This window comes from Pocillopora damicornis, chromosome 1 (assembly GCF_964200805.1).
Source record: "Pocillopora damicornis chromosome 1, jaPocDami1.2, whole genome shotgun sequence".
Taxonomy (NCBI): Eukaryota; Metazoa; Cnidaria; class Anthozoa; order Scleractinia; family Pocilloporidae; genus Pocillopora; species Pocillopora damicornis.
The window spans coordinates 2,966,075-2,983,266 of NC_142670.1; the positions used below are offsets into that span (position 1 = coordinate 2,966,075).

The following is a 17,192-nucleotide window of genomic DNA, read 5'->3' on the forward strand; positions in this document are numbered from 1 at the left end:
ACTAATAACAGAATAAATAACGGAAAAAAAAAACGTTGCCGTTAAATCTTCATCGTAGCCTTTTGCATCAAAAGGCCTTTTGGTATTAAGGTAGTTCGTAAAAGATAGCTAAAGGATAAATCAATTAGCTTTGAGACTTATCGCTCCGCGTAAGATCTGATGCAATATATCATTTAACCATAAAATTGGTTTAAAAAGAAAATTTTCAGACTTTAATACGAATCTTCAGTTTCTTAAAAATGAAGTGTTTTTTATTACGAGGTAATTTTTAACGCTAAAACTGTTTTTTCCATCGGTAGCCAATATCAGATTGTTTTACTTGTCCTGCAATCTTAACAGCTTTAAACCTATTTGAAAACTCTGGTTGGCTTATGTCGCCTTATACATGAAATATAAGAAAATATGTTCAGCCTGAATTATAAAACTCTATGTTATTTTAATCAAGAGAAGAAACCACCTGTTTTGGTGTTGATGGGCAAACAGCCAAAATCTTTAGACTCGAATAAAGTAAGTTTTTCATTTTTCCCCTGTACTTTTTATACTGAAGTGAACTCTTTTGAGTTGCCTAAATAGCAAAACAACAAAAAAAGGCGATCATCTGATGCTTGTCTTCGTTAATGTTAAAACCTAGCTCCCACTTAAATGGGCGACTAAAAACTCTCCCCCGTTGCAAATCGTTCTTCCTCTTAAATTTCGTTTACATACATCATCTTTTAGTCTCAAGACCTATCGTGCGGAAAAACTGATGTTTAAAGGAACGAAATGCAGTTTGGGAAAGCGTCGTAATATGTAGGGCATGCCATCATGAAGGTTTAATAAGTACGGGGACTCAGCCAACGACTAACAATGAAATATACGTGCTACGCGTGAAACAAAAAACTGATTAGAAAATGTTTTCTGCCTTCCCGTCGTTTTTTAGCCGAAATTTTACAGACGAAAAGTTTGGTTCATTTTTTAACCGGAAAATAACATAGATTGGCAAGTTTTTCTTGTTATTTCAACTCGAAAATCTGTTTATGAAGATTTAGAAAAATTGTTGGTTTTTTTTAGTTAAAGCTCTAAAACACCTGTTATGGCGTTGTTGAACAAACAACCAAAATACAGAGCCCTGAATAGAGTAAGTTTGGCCTTATTTTCTTGAAAGATGTAACCTTCAAGGCAGTAATTATATTTTTTGAATTTCCTAATATGTCTTTTAAATGTAACCAAACCAAAAGAGAGGTTATTTGGCGTGTCTCTGTTTCTGTGATCTCTGATGCGCTTGGCTCCGACTTAGTTTGGCGACTAAAATTAAACCTCCCCTTCGCTGCAAATCTTTTCTTCTCTTAAATTTCGTTTACATGCATCATCTTTTAGTGTCAAGGACATATCGTGCTGCAAGAGTGATATTCACAGACTGAAATGTTCTTGCAATTCGAGAAAGCTTTAGTTCAAGATGAATCCGCTTTTGGCAAGTAATTAATTTATACTTTTCATGAAACTTTTGTCGATGGCGTTTAAAACTCAAAATTTTCAATTTTTTTGAAAAAATCTTCTGGTAAATTAATTTTAAAAGTAAAGCAATATTTTCCAAATCATTTCTAGAAACCTTTTATGAAAATCCATATCGCCGCGCGATAAATTGATGTTGCTTCGCCTGTAAATCGACGGGAAAGCAGGAGGTATTTTCTCTTCATTTTTCCTTTCACGCGTAGCACATTGATTTGATTGTTAGTGGCTCTTTAAACTAAGGCATAACTTCCTGTTATCCACTTGTCCAAAATGTGTAATCGAGCGATAAGATAAAGAAAGGGTTTAAAAACTCGTATAACTTTCCTCATCCTCTGTATCAACTTAGTCTAACATAACCGTGAAAGCTAACGAATTGACGGTGTGTGATCTTGAAGGTGTTCTTAAATACAGAGCCAATTGAAAAGCATACTATAAAGAATAACACTGGACCATAATTTTAAGAATTTTCACTCGCTTAAGTAATAATTCCTGTTAGGGGCATCCGATATCGCTCCAAAATTTGCGCTAGTCAATACTTGATGCTGCTTCAATTTTTCCGTCTATTAGAAATGTTTTGCTGCTAAACCTACAGAGAGTATATATTATAGCTTTCTGAAGCTGGCAAAACGCTTCAAAGCTGATATAAAATGAAAGTCAGTGTTAATGACAAAGATGGATAAAAAAAACTTTACCCCGAAAACGGTGACGTGTACAAGTTTGTTTCGCGAAAGACACATAGAGCTTATCAGGTATTTTAACGTAAATTATAAGTTTAACTTGGTACTTTCTACTGATATAATTAGTTAGAAGTCAATGAAACAAATAACTTTGAAAAAGATGCAGAAATGTGCTTTTCACAAGTATTACATTTCTAGCTTTTTTCGAAGAGATAATGGACTGGAATTCTAAACATAAGAGGGATGAGCTAAGGAAAACAGTTAAATATCAAAGACTTACCTTTGTTTCCATCCGCAGGGCAGTCAAGCCATCCTCCCCACAGAACTGTTATGGACAGTAAAGATAGAGATAGTTTGGTGGGAATCTTCATCCTTGAAGAAAATGCTTGTACATGTGTATCGCTTACAGTGAAGCTGGACGCTCTACCGTCAAGCTTAAATGCTACTCGAAGTTGGCAGGTTGCTTAATTGTTTAAAAATTGTCCAATTTCGTAGCGATTGTCTCGTTTCTCAAGTTAATTTAAAAGCCTTTTAATATATTCCTTCCATTTCTTCTATGACAGGAATATAAAAATAGATTTATAACTTCAGTTTTCTTGTCATTTTTAACCATTCATAACTTTACAAGATCATTAGGTGTAATGTAAAATGTAAATTAGCCTCCGTAAACAGTTCCTAAAGTTGACGTTTCGAGCGTTGGCTTTAATCCTTTTTCATTCTGACGAAGGGCTAACGCTCGAGACGTCGGCTTAGAAACTCTTTACAGTAGCAAATTTACTCTATCAACTCAACTGATAAAACCGATCTTTTAATATCCCCTACCGACGAAGCACCACAGCCTGTTTATTTGTAAATGTAGGCTCATTAAGTCAAATCCTTTTGCAACGTTGACATTCGTTCATCTTTCATTGCTGAATAAAAGCGTCTTATCAGAGCAATATAATCCAATGCAATAAAATGTTGTCGATGACACAAGTTTATTACGAATATCGTCCTGAGCAGTGGCTAAAATAAAAAATACATTTATTTTTGTAACCTAAAAATTACTTGATTTGTGTTTGGGCGAGCAAAAAGAGAAAACTAAATTCTCCTTCTGTTAGTGACTTAACGAGGGTAAAAAAATATATCTTTGAGATATTCATTATGTGGCAAATTGTTATCTTCCTGTCTGGCAGCTGGAGATCGTCAATTATGAAAACAGCAGGCTGCATTGAAGATGACCTGCGCAAAGCTACCCTTAGAATTATCTAGAAGATTATTTAAAGCATTATTTAATTTGAAATATCAAATTTTTGTCGTCTTCTCTGGAACCTCTTCGATTTCGATTTTATTCTTTGCTCCATTATTGTTAATAGGCACCAAAATTTTCGTCGATAGGTTTTTATTCTAACAAAATAATACCCGTTGTTGTGCTATTTGTTTTTTTAACTGCATCGATATTTATGCTTTCGACATAGCTCATAATCCTTTTTTCTTCCTAATCTTTCAATTTATCCTGTCCCTCAATCTCCCCGCTTTCTAATGAATTTTCAGAATTTTTCCCTAGAGCGCCCAAATGTTTGCCGCATACATCGCACCTTTAATGAAAATTGCACGCAGGCTACGCAACCACGCTAAACGATGAAATGTAGTGTCCATGTCATCTCCTTAAACTTCCTGACAACCTCAAAAAGAAAAATGATAATAATCACATACAAAATAAGTAAAGAGATAAAAATCGAAAAAAAAAATGTTGATGAAGCGATAAATTGATGAAATATAAAGACAATGAGGGAATTTTTATTTCATGAAACTAACGCGTATCGAGATTTCTGTTAACTAATTCTTCAGCTGATTTCGGAACTCTCATGTTAAATACGAATAACAAGCTTAACGAACGCTTAACACTTTACATCCTAAGATCAGAATGAATATTCTCCATACTTTCCCTTTATATTTCCACTGCTGCTGATAAGGAGACTGTTTAACAAACAAAGCTTCCTGGCTTGGTGATCATTTCCTTTATTTTCATGATCTTAGTGAAGAATTCCATTTTATTATTGCAGGGAGAAATTAGATTCTGGTCTCTCTTGGAGGTTGAAGGATTAAGGAGAGTCTATGAATTTTGGCTGAGGAAGTTTTCAAGTCTCGTACCCAGACCTTCAATGGCCAATCGGTTTTAACCGTCAGTTCTATGGTAGGATCTGGGTAAGAGATTAGGGGTTCTCAAACACGGTTTTCTTTTGTTACACTAGAGCTTAAATAAGTTAAGAACCATTTCAATATATATGAATCTTTGCTATTTCAATTTGAGTAGTAACTTGCCCTCTGTTTTTGGAAGAATTTAAGATAAGACATGAAGTTGAAGGAAAAGGTGGGCTGAGAGCCGCGCCACCGGATCCTCCTCCTGAACACGGTGGTATTTTGAAGCCCGTCTGTTTACGTGATGCAGTACAGGGACAAAAAAGGGAGAAGTGTTCCCTGACGGTTTTAATGGGGTAACTGTTGGCTGTAAAACGGCCAAAAATTTAGCCGTAAGCTGCAAGAGAAAAGTTAAACGTGAGGAAAATTTGAGGTAAACACAATGAAAATATTTTAACCGATAGCCGTAAATTGGAAAAAATTTAGCCGTGAGCCGTAAAAGCCATCACTCCGTTGAAGACCGTCTTTTGTCAACAACATGACACAATCTCCGCTTTTGATCTTAGAGAGTTCAACCCTTCAACTGCCGGATCAAATTTGTAATTCTCTTTGCTGTCAACTATGCAATTCTTATAATGTTAGCTCAGAGAATTTAGTATTGGATCAACTAATTATCCCAAAATTGATATTTTTCTTTATTCTCATCACTCATCTGGTTGATATTGTATTGATAGCGGCGCTCGCAGAGCGTAGCCCATAATTATACAATATCGTAGTAACCCATCACGCGGAAAAAATTTGAATGTACTACCGTACGACCGTACGACCGTACGACCGTACGACCGTACGACCGTACGACCGTACGACCGTACGACCGTACGACCCTACGACCGTACGACCGTACGACTGGTCAACTGTACCGCGGGCACATCAACGCCACGGCTTTGTTCGGTAGTCCAGTAGTCAGTGCGCTGGGCTGCAAGTCGGACGATACGGGTTCTAGTCCTGGCCGGGGCAAGGCGTTCTGCCCTTGAGACGTGCGGGAAAAAAAAATGCGAGCTCCACTTTCAGGCTTGGCTAAATCTATATATTATTGTAAGGAGAAATTCTGTCTTGGTCACTCATGGGAGTTAAAGGGTTAAAGCTCAGAGTGTGTTTAAAATCATTTTTTTAATTTAGTCAATTTTGATGTTTTGTATGACCTGTTTGGGATTTTGTTTTCGGCATTATATTTTAAATCTCGGGTTTTCTTTTATATGATCAGTTATCAGACTGGGATATCGTTCTCATCAATAAATATAATATATCAGAATGTCTAGCTAGTATGTGTGAAGCAAGCACGCAAATGTATCTTGCGTAAAAGTGAACAACTGAAACTCTTTAAATAAGTAAGTTTTCCTTAACATCTGGAATCCGGGAATTTCTCGCTGTAAACATCTGCCGAAAGAAAACCTTATCGAAGACACTTCCGAAAAAACTTGCTGTAGCTGTTAAACAGAGTGGTGCAGTTTAAATTGAAACTCAAAATATTTTTCATGAAAGCCATAATCGTTGCGGCGGATGACGTAGTCCCCAGTTCGGGAACAATTAGATGAAATGGCATGAGTATCTCACAATGGATCGAAGACCAAAAAAAATGGTTCCTATGTAGATGGTCAATCGGCGATAAGTTAGTTGACACAAAAGATGTTTTAGTAGTGGCATACCACACCTTACAACAAGGGGCAGAGGGATTCGTTGACGTTGTCCCTATGATGAATTTTCATCTGTCATTTCTTTTTCATCAGTTATTTTGGCTAAATTTCCCTCTCTTCAGTTTCGCACAGGAAAAAGCTTGGGTTATTTTGTACAGTGTTCCAATCTTTCATTGTCTTTAAAGGAATGAATATGTTGGAACGGACACGCAATTAAACTATATATTGGAGAACTTTTTTTTATTGATAGCTTGACACTAAATTTCTAGAACCACTTAAAATGCAGCAACAGCTTTAATTTACCACCTAAACTAACTGAAGTGTATTCACCTTAAAAGCTTTTAAAACAATCAAAGTGCGATATTTCCACTAATATAATGTGAATTACGTCATATGCGTTAAGTGGATCCTAGAGCGATCATCTTCCCGGGTATTTGCACTAGGCGGGGTAGAGAAGGGAGGGGGGGGGGGGAGGAACGAAGTTTTTCCTCTTTTTATAAGAAGAGCCTCTTACACAGATTGAGCTATTTGAGGTCACGTGAAAAGGTATTGCAAGCCCTCCTCTCTCTCTCGTATGGGTCCAGGCCGGGTATCACTTTGTTCGCAGAGTTTTTTCTTTTACGAGAGGTTTTGTATTCCTATGTGTTCTCCTTTATGAGAACAAAGCTCGACTGAAGCTTGGATCGAGATAATCGCACTTGCATGGAATCAGTAATTATATACAGAAACCTTATTTGAGTTGCAAATACAAGAAATTAATGTAAATATTGTCAAACTTCTAATCAAAATGTTTTCAACTCTCTAACTCAAAAAATGAATCTTCTATTTCAAAGGCCTACCGCTGACTCCTTAGCTCTATCTTCCATATGTCTGTTGACTGTGTAAGCCTTCGGTATTTCTGATATAAGAAACAAGAGCAAAAACAAGAAGGAAAAAACAAACTGGATCGAATGAAAACAATAATAATAAAAAAAAAATTAATGATTTAACAAATAAATGTCGTAACGATGGTTAAGAGCTGTGAAAAGTCAATCTAATGCTTTCCTGGTCAATGGCAGGAAGATCTTACCATAGATGTTCTAACTATAAAAATTAAATACATGTATAGGGCGACACGTGATTTTAATTGACTTTTCTGTTCAATTATTCATGGAAATCTAGGGTTAAATACAGTTAACTTAATAAAAAGAGACCTCTTTTCAGATGGTAAAGCCTATCTCCTTAAATAACTCTCTTCTTCTATCCATTGTTAAATATCTCGGTATTTGCATACATTTTAAAATGCTGAGCCGCACCTCTAAAAAAGCTTTTAAATTCCGAATTCTAATGGCAAATAATCAAACGGAATACATGATTCAATGGCATTTGGGTGAATACATGGTATTTTACAATGGATCAAGAACTACGAGATTGGCTCCTGAGTGGATCTACATTCGGTGATAAGGTTAGTTGACACATAACATTCACGTAATCGCTTTTAGGGATTTTTTTTTTTAAATATTTTTTTTAATTTACAGGGTTTACTACAACACCCCGTCACCCACTCAATTTTATAAAAAAAAAAGTGCAAAATCTTACAGCACTAAAGTTAATGAAATGCCGTTTTTCCATCACAGACAGAAGAAAAAAAATGCAGTGTTGTGCTGTGGACGAGTGGGTGAAATGCTATGTGGAATAAATCTGGTCTACTATTCCAGAATTGATCTTCAACCGTAATGTGTCAACAACTTTGTCGCTAATTGTAATGTAGAATAACATGAGCTGTTTTTACCTTCAAGATTCTTAGTCTAATCATTATGAATATTCAAGCTCCATAACATTATCTAACTTGTTGTCATATATAATCTCTATTAACCCTTTAACTCCCATGAGTGACCAAGACAGAATTTCTCCTTACTATATCCATACAATATCATGCAGGCAAGTGATGAGAATAAAGAAAAATATAAATTGTGGGATTACTAATTGATCTGATATCAAATTCTCCAAGCTAACATAATGAGAATCATTTGGCAGACAGTAATGAGAATTACTAATGATATCTTGAGATTTAAAGGATTAAAATCACCTATGCATTAGATGGCAAGCGGTTCGGTTGTTTTTTCTACAGTAGTGTGATGGTCACCTGACCATGGCCAGCCTTGTTGTAACAACATTCATTCTGCTGATTGTTTCCAACATTGAAGGATCCACCACCACCCCCACAGGAATCCGAAAGGTAACGTCCACTGCCTCCCCCAGAGTATCCTCCTCCTCCTCCTCCTCCTCCTCCTTGTCCCTGAGCTCCACCTCCTCCGCCAAATCCGCCAAATCCACCATCGACATCGTAATACCGTGATCTCCCACCCACCCCTCCCTGCAGAAATCCCTTACCACCCTCGCCACCATGTCCCTTGGTCCCATTGAAATTCTTTCCACTTCTTCCACTGGAGTAAAACCCGCCACCACCACCACCTGAAATCTCATGAGAATGACTGAATTAGAAAATTTTTGATGAGGATATTGTGAGAATATGACAGAATAGATAATTCGTACGAAATTTTTAAATTTTTATTGCCAAAATGCTGAAATGCTAAAGATTATTGAAAAATATTCTTACCTGATGAAATAGAATAAGCGCTAGCAGTCTGTGCACCATGTCCATTGATTCCCCCTGACCATGATCTGTACCCAGGATTCCCAGTCGTGTTTGTGCTTGCGTCGCACCCTGCATGTCTAGACTTTGCAGAATCTATCCCTCCTCCGCCTCCAGCTATTATCAAAGGTGTGTCGGCTCCTCTCACAACAAATGTACCTCCACCACCGCCAGAGGATGCGTCCATCTTGTTTATTCCTCCCTCTTGACCTACAATTATCTGAATAACTTCACCCTTGTTTAAGTGAAAAGTTCCAATCATTCTTGCTCCTCTTCCCCGGTAGCGCGAGCTGTTGGTAATTACATCGTACCCTCCTGCTGCTCCTATTGCTTCTATTCTGTAATCACCAGTGCGCGGCACAGTCCACTGTTGAATACCTCTGGACAGAGCAACTTGTTCGTCATGATCCTGACTTGCGTAGTAACTTCCGAGCGATGTTGGACCACATCTTCCAGTGGCATTGAGATTTGAGAACACGGCTTTGAATGCTGAGAGGGAAATGTAAAATTAACATCCACCAAGTTTCAACTTTATCTCGAATATTTATGTTTCGTCTGGCAGTTGGTATTATGATCAGTTTAAACGGTTGAGAGAAGAAATAAGTAACATTAAGCACCTTAAGGGCATTTCACATCTTAAGTTTTCTTAGGTAAAGACATTCGGGGGAAGATATAGGGCACGTGGTATTCATCACAGGGGGGTCTTCTTGTGACGAATGTAATTTCCGAGCACTGATCATTATGGGTTTTTTCGGGTGGATTTGCTGTGGAAACATTTCAAAAAATGAACCACTTTAGCGCAATCTGTGAAAAACTTGTCTTATTTAGTTCGTGGTCATTGCCACGATTGAATCCAAAGCTCATTAAATATAATCCGTCCAACCTCGATTTCGTAGATTTCAGGTTGTTTCAGTGTTCATTTGGTAGAGGGAAGGTGTGCTTGCGTAGGATTATTATTTCCCATTGTCACAATTTACATCGAATGATTAAGTACCTGTCTGAACTGGTATGATTGAGGTAAGTATTCGTTTTAAACGCACATTTTATTAGAGTTTATCTCCGGCGCCGTTTCAAGTGGATCACGCAAATCGTTATCAGTTAAACCACTGGAAAACCTTTCTGTAAAAAAAAAATCATACAATATTTCTCATACTTACTGCAACTGAGTCCGGGTTTGCATTTGCATGTGTAAGAGCCGTCTGTGTTATTGCAACTTGCATTATAGTGACAGCCATGGATGTGGCTGGTACACTCGTCCACATCTAAAATGTTAGAATGTAAACAAGAAAGGACAGGAACACCAAATAAAGAGAAATCCTAGGAACAAATTGCACTGAATAAAAAACTTACATTGTCTAAGAAATTTTCCGGCTCGGACGCGATTCGAACCCACTGCCCCTAGTTACTAGTTGGTCACTGGCTATAATTGAAATACGAGGTGTAATCCACGACAACGGGGAATTTATAAGTTAATAAAAACTTATAAACGAAATTCCATCATTTTTTTCAGCAAACTCGACCGTGATGCACATCAGCAATTACTGTTTTGATCTCCAGATAAATCACTCTCGACGAAATTGAAAGGAGACCAAAAGAGGTGTCATTCGACCGTCTTCTCCCTACGTTTGAGGACCAGTGATAATAATAGTCGAAAACTTTTCCCCATCTTATGTGTTTAATACTTGGAATTGATCCAAAGTCGGCTGATGATAACCGCCAATGGTTAGATCATTTTGTAGAGCGCTGGGAGGTCGAGAGTTCACGCCCCGAACCGGACCGACACTGATGATCACGGTCTTAAAATTACTGAGGAGAATGTGCTACCTTTGCTCTGACATCTGCAAATGATTAGACATTTTAGTCTTCTCGGATGAGGACGAAAAAACCATGAGCCCCTTCTCCTACATTTCTTCTGTACTGGCCGATGGGGGACGTTGAATAATTTATACACTTATCTCAGAGAGTAGGGAACATAGCTCTCAGTGTTGTGGTTTGGCCTTATTTCTTAAAATGGGGCATCTACAAAAATTTACTTCAAAAATTGTAAACTGCTTAATGCAGTCTGGCCAAAGTCCCAAACAATACTTTGTAAAGCACCATGAGCCATTGGATATGGTGCTATAAAAATATTTCATTATTATTAATATGTCTCTGTGAATATCTATGAATCTCACCCGTGCAATTCCGACCGTCCCCCTGATAACCTTCTGTACAGCTACACGTAAATGATCCCTCGGTATTATTACAAACAGCTTTGGCATGACAGTCATGAGAGTTGTCAATACACTCGTTTCTATCTAAACAAAGAAAACAATGAGGACTAACATAAAGTTGTCCGCAAGCTGGATGAAGAACCTTCATAACATTAAAAAAGAATATTAGTAAGACCTTTTTCACAGTTTTCTCCCGTGTAATTATCTGGACACAGGCAAATGTATCTCTTGTCGGTATATCCATTGAGACAGGTGGAATCATGGAGACAGGGAGTACTGGAGCACGAATTCTGATAGGATAGAAAAATGCCTGTTAGCAGTTATACTTGACCAAAAACATCCAAGCTGATTTCAGACGATTGTATTGTAATGTAAAGTAAAATCCTACCTCAGAGGCCCAGAGAATAAAACCTTTTCGTATTTCTTTATCTTCACGATGTTGGGTGTGGTCAAAAGTACTCAGTTGGCAGAGCCTCAAGCCTGTCTCGTTTGGTGGGCCGATGTTCACAGACAAACAGTTGCTCTCCATGAGGCACTCATATCTACAGTCATGAGTCATGAGCTCCTTTCCCATTGGCGAGTAAATTTCTTTAAATACATAACGTTGAGGAGCACGTTCTCCTTCTGATCTCTTAAACCTAAGACTTCGGCAGCCAAAATCTGGAGGGACTTGGATTCATAAGGAAAAATGTCATCAGAATTTCAGCTAGAGAAATACTTACACTCTGATCAGAAAAATCATCAGACATTACAGAATTTAGTATTGTACCTTAGAAACACTTTGGGTCGGCACAAAAAAATGAAATAAATAAAAAATAAAAAAATAAAATAAAAATTAAAAAAAATAATGATAATAATAAAAAATGAAAATCAACAGCACTACTATTTTCAGTCCGTTAGTTAATTAAACACACACACACAAAACCCCATAAAGTGACTCTACCGATAACAGAATAAATAACGGGCAAAAAAAGGCTTGCCGTTAGATCTTCATGGTAGCCTTTGTATTAAAAGGGCTTTTGGTATTAAGATAGTTCGTAAAAGATAGCTAAAAAATAAATCAATTAGGTTTCAAACTTATCACTCCGCATAAGATCTGATGCAAGAGATCATTTTACCACAAAATTGCTTTAAAAAGAAAATTTTTAGACTTAAATATGAATTTTCAGTTTCTTAAAAATAAGTGGAGAATGATACATGGGCGCGCGTAGATAAGGAATTTCTCTTCCAGTGTTTAACTCGATAGCTCACGAGTGAGATGTTGAGTTGAACACGAGAAGAAAAATTCCATATCTACAAGCAACCATGTGTTATTTTGTTTATCATATAAACATAATAGCCTGAGAAGAAAAGCCGACTTCATTAATGAATGAAAATGAAAGAATCGAAAATCCCCGAATAACAATCGTAGAGTGCGTTGGCGCTAATTGTTAAAATGGAAAAAATGCATTGAATCATTATTACAAAACAACAATGGTCTTAATTTTCAATTTACAAAATTCTCATTTAGTGACTTTGTCCTAACCGACAGAAGACGTCTTTCGGGTGAACAGCCAAAATCGGCCGGTGGCAAATCTTTCAGTTGTCAATTTTCATTCTCAGCCGAGAGAAATGCTAACACCAAAGCCACTGAATACGTAACTTTGGGTTTTTCTTTTAGTATGTTGCTTTCTTTCCCCTTCTAAGAAAATTTGAACCTCACAGTCTGCTATACGGATTTTCAGTGTTTTAGCAGCCATAACTGGAGAAAGCTCCGACAAACAACTTGTATTAAGAATCGTGAAGGCTTTGCCGTTCATTCATCAACCTGACCAAGTGGCGGAAAAGGCAAGTGACGTGTCAGCGGCTAATTGGCTATATCAATACACGTGAAAAAATACGATATTTTTTCACGTGTGTTGTTACGGCTTTTCTCGGAGCCAGAAATCCCTGTATAACACCGCAGTTTATGTGATAAAGTGTTTTTTATTACGAGGTAATTTTCACACCACAACTATTTTTTCCATCGGTAGCCAATAACAGATTTTTTACTTGCCCTGCAATCTTAACAGCTTTAAACCTGTTTGAAAACTCTGGTTGGCTTATGTCGCCTTATACATAAAATATATGAAAATATAATCAGCCTCTATGTTATTTTTAGTTAAGGGAAGAAACCACCTGTTTTGGTGTTGATGAGCAAACAGATTACCTAATGTTTGTCTTTGTTAATGCTAATGAGCGACTAAAAACTCTCCCTCGTTGCAAATCGTTCTTCCTCTTAAATTTTGTTTACATACATCATCTTTTAGTCTCAGGACCTATTGTGCTGAAAAGCTGATATTTAACGGAACGAAATGCAGTTTGGGAAAGCGTGGTGATATGTAGGGCATGCCATCATGAAGGTTTTCTTAAGTTCGGGAACTCAGCCAGTGCGCTTCACGAGCTGGCAGCTGAAGAGCGAGCGCAATGCTCGACAAGTTTCAAAAGCTTACACAATTTTACAAAGAAATGACGTTTGGGCCGTAACATTTTGGAAACTCAACATTTTCTTTTCTTTTCTCATTTTTCCTTTTTTCTATTCAAATTACAATCTCTTAGGCGCCTTGGTATCTACGTAAACAACCAACTTGTAATTCTTAGGAAAAAAACAGAATCACCCCAAAATTTGCGTTGACCAATTCAGTTGACACAGCTCGATATTTTAGTCGATAAAGATAGAGCTTGTTAAGTAGGAATCTTCATTCTTAAAAACGCAGCGGGAAAGACGGTTTCATGCGTATCGTTAACTGTTAAGCAGCTCAAGCAGGGAACCTCTATCGTCAAGCTTACGTGTTCTTGACCATGTGTTAAATGCTGCTCGGTCTAAGAGCGGGGTTTAGGCATATGCTTAAAAATAGTTTAGTTCTTCCCCAATTCTCTTTTTTTGCGTCGCCACAAGCCGAAAATAATTTTTGGCTAGACCGCCCGTGAGGACAGCGAAAGTGTAGATTTCACAGATTTTGTTCAGCGCCTATCGACTGCAATATTCTAGCTCGTGGAATTCTATTGTGCTACAAGTTACAAGGTGTATTCAGCTAGTTCACAGAAAAAATATAAAAACTTCACCTGAAATATTTTTCATATCAGTGTGATCAGAAGAGACCCTTCTCTTCGACTTTAATTTGCATATAAAAAATTAACCAGTCTGTACGAAAGAATTCTCAAAATGCAGGCGTTAATGGGTCTAAAAAATATACCAGTGCATCGTTTACATGTGTCCTAAACCCTTTTCATAGGCAAAAAGTAAAAGGAAACTTTTTCCGACGGGAAGTCGAGTGGACCGCTCTTAGCGAGAGCGGCACTTAAGTATTGTATTCAGTTTAGTAGTGTATTCAGCGCAGATTGCATAAATGACTGACAGCTGTTTAATGACGAACCAACCGTTTCACTGTCTTGTGTTTACTTGAAAGAACTTCAATATTTTCGTTAATTTTTTTTTTATCGTTTCAACTTAAAAATCGACCACGATTTTCCATTCCTTAAAAACTTATTGGTCACAGAAATAACATCGACAATGTTCAAAACTAAAGTGGGTGCAAAGTGGAACAGCATTTAATTATAAATTGGGACAAGAGCTAATGCAAAATCCGACAGGTATTATAACGTGTGACGATTATTTCACAGTGCAACATAAGACGTATGCACTTCATCCGTATCCAAAATAGTATTTCTAAAAAAACAAAACTCTCTAAGCAATTTTGAATCTATAGGAAAACTTAGGCTAGTTTATTCCTTTCTATGCAGCAATTTTTTAAAATCTGTTTATGAAGATCTAGGAAATTGTTGGGTTTTTTTTTAGCTAAAGCTCTAAACCACCTGTTATGGCATCGTTGAACAAACAACCAAAATACAGAGCCCTGAATAGAGTAAGTTTGTTCCTATTCTCTTGTAAAGTATAACCTTCAAGGCGAAAATTATCTTTTTTGAATTTCCTAATATGTCTTTTTAATGCAACTAAGCCAAAAGGGCGATTATTTGGCGTGTCTTTGTTGCTGTGACCTCTGATGTGCGTGGCTCCTACTTGGGTGGGCGACTAAAACCTCCCCTTCGTTGCAAGTCTTTCTCTCTCTTAAAATTTACACAATTCCTCTCGAAATTTGTTTATTGTTTGGTTTCAAAAAATATCCGCGCTGAAAAGTTGATAATCAACGGACCGAAATGTTCTTGCACTTTGAGAGAGCTTCATTTCAAGAAGCAGTCACTTTTAGCAAGTGATTAATTTTTCATGAAACTTTTGTCAATTGCGTATAAAATTTTAAAATAATCCTCATGTCACCTATATTAAAAGAAAAGTAATATTTTCCAAAGCATTTCTAGACATCTTCAGTGAAAACTGGTTAATCAAGTGTTAAAAATCCATCTTAAATTCGATTTGCCGCGCGATAAATTTACGTTGCTTCGGCCGTATATCGACTGGAAGGCAGAACGTATTTTGTATTCAGTCTTTTCTTTTCACGCGTAACACAGAGATTTGATTGTTAGTGGCTCTTTAAACTGTAGCATAACTTCATTTTAATCCACTTCTCAAAATGTGTAATCGAGCGAGAAGATAGAGAAAAGGTTTAAAAACTCTCATGATTTTCTTCATCCTGTGTATCAACTCAATGTAACATAGTCGTGAAAGCTTACGATTTGACAAATGTGTGATCATGAAGGTTTTCTTAAATGCAGAGCCAATTAAAAAGCATGCTATAAAGAAATGAGCTTGGCACCATAATTTTTGGAACTTACTCAAGCTTTTCAATTTTTTCTAAGAAATAATTTCTGTTAGGCTCGCCCATGGCAATTTGAAATTCCTAAGAAGTACTTCAATATCGCTCAAAATTTGTGCTAGTCAATACTTGACGTTCCTTCAATTCTTCCGTCTGTTAGAATTTTTTTTGCTGTTAAACCTACAGATAATATATGTTATAGCTTTCTGAAGCTGGCAAAGCGCTTCAAAGCTGATATCAAATGAAAGTCAGGCTTGATGACAAAGAGGGAAGAAAAGGAAATTTCTACCTCGAAACGGTTGCGTGTACAAGTTTGTTTAACTAAAGACACAGAGCTTATCAGGTATTTTTTATGTAAATTAAAGTTCAACTTGGTAACTTTTACTGATACGTTAAGTTAGAAGTCAGAAAAAAAAGATTTACTTCGAAAAAGATGCAGAAACTGCTTTTCACAAGTGTTACATTTCTACCTTATTTCGAAGCAATGATGAACTGGAATTCTAAACAAGAGACGGAAAAGCAAAAGAAAACACATAAATATCAAAGACTTACCCTCGTTTCCATTCGCAGGGAAGTGAAGCCATCCTCCCCACAGAACTGTTAGGGACAGCAAAGATAGAGATAGTTTGGAGGGAATCTTCATCCTTGAAGAAAATACTTGTACTTGTGTATCGTTTACAGTGAAGCAGGGACACTCTACCGTCAAGCTTAAATGCTACTGGGCGAGACGAGCTTTGCGTCACAAAAACTTTTTTTAATGTAAATTAGCTGGTGACTCGTTGAATGTTTTCAATATTTTTTTCCATTCACGTGGATTCAGTAATACTTGTCCTGTATTTGCCGCGATAGGCTAAAACAAGCTATTTCAGTAGCAAATGGATGGAAAGCGTCACAATGTTATAGAGAAATTTAAACTAGATTAATACAACTATGCTATTATATTTCTACAAATTAAGTAAATTAATTATTGCAGCTATCTAGCATTGACCATTTCATCATCGAGATGTTAATTCTAAACAAATGAAGCCAACCATCCACAGCTGCTTAACTCTGAGCAAACAAATTATCAAATTAAGCCAACAAGAAAACGCGATAAATTTGCATAAACGAAGACTTCCTGAAAATAACAATTCACGCTTCGCGGATGGAAAATATTTGAAACAGTTATATAAAGGATGATAAAACATGCATATGAAAAACTGAGATGATATTTCGGGAAATGGTACCAATATTCAGATTGTTCATGTGTTTTGTTGGATATTATAATGTTAGATATTGCTAAGTCATGTGGGAAAAAACCTCAGATCCGAGCACGCGTGCGTATCTGGTGTCAAAGTAAATTTTAGCGATGCGTCATAAACACAGTAAACGGACAAGAGCATATCACAAATTTTTGCCTTCTTGTATACTAAAGAACTGAATCGAGAGACATGAGTGCCCGGTCGGGTGACGCGCAATTTTCTTTTCAGTCTGATTTCACAGTAACTTTTTTTTCGCACATACCAGTGCTTTTGGGTCGAGATTGGATCCCGTAACTCTAGAAAGCTCAGCCGATCGATCGGACTTCAACCTCCCTGATACAAATTTTTTTCGGGGCCAGAGCTCCTCATGTTGGCCAGGAGCGCATTAGT

General features: G+C 37.0%; 1 protein-coding gene across 1 annotated transcript; it reads right to left on the reverse strand.

Moving 5' to 3' along the window:
* Positions 1–2,140: 2,140 nt before the first annotated feature.
* LOC149051330 (uncharacterized) lies at positions 2,141–16,740 on the reverse strand. Its single transcript, XM_089199455.1, has 8 exons — positions 16,114–16,740; positions 11,220–11,500; positions 11,007–11,121; positions 10,793–10,915; positions 9,776–9,880; positions 8,583–9,107; positions 8,052–8,437; positions 2,141–4,686 (listed from the first exon to the last, which is right to left on the reverse strand). Exons 1-7 carry the CDS (start codon positions 16,202–16,204, stop codon positions 8,088–8,090), a joined length of 1,590 nt encoding a protein of 529 aa, XP_089055581.1. The 5' UTR covers positions 16,205–16,740; the 3' UTR covers positions 2,141–4,686; positions 8,052–8,087.
* Positions 16,741–17,192: the final 452 nt, after the last annotated feature.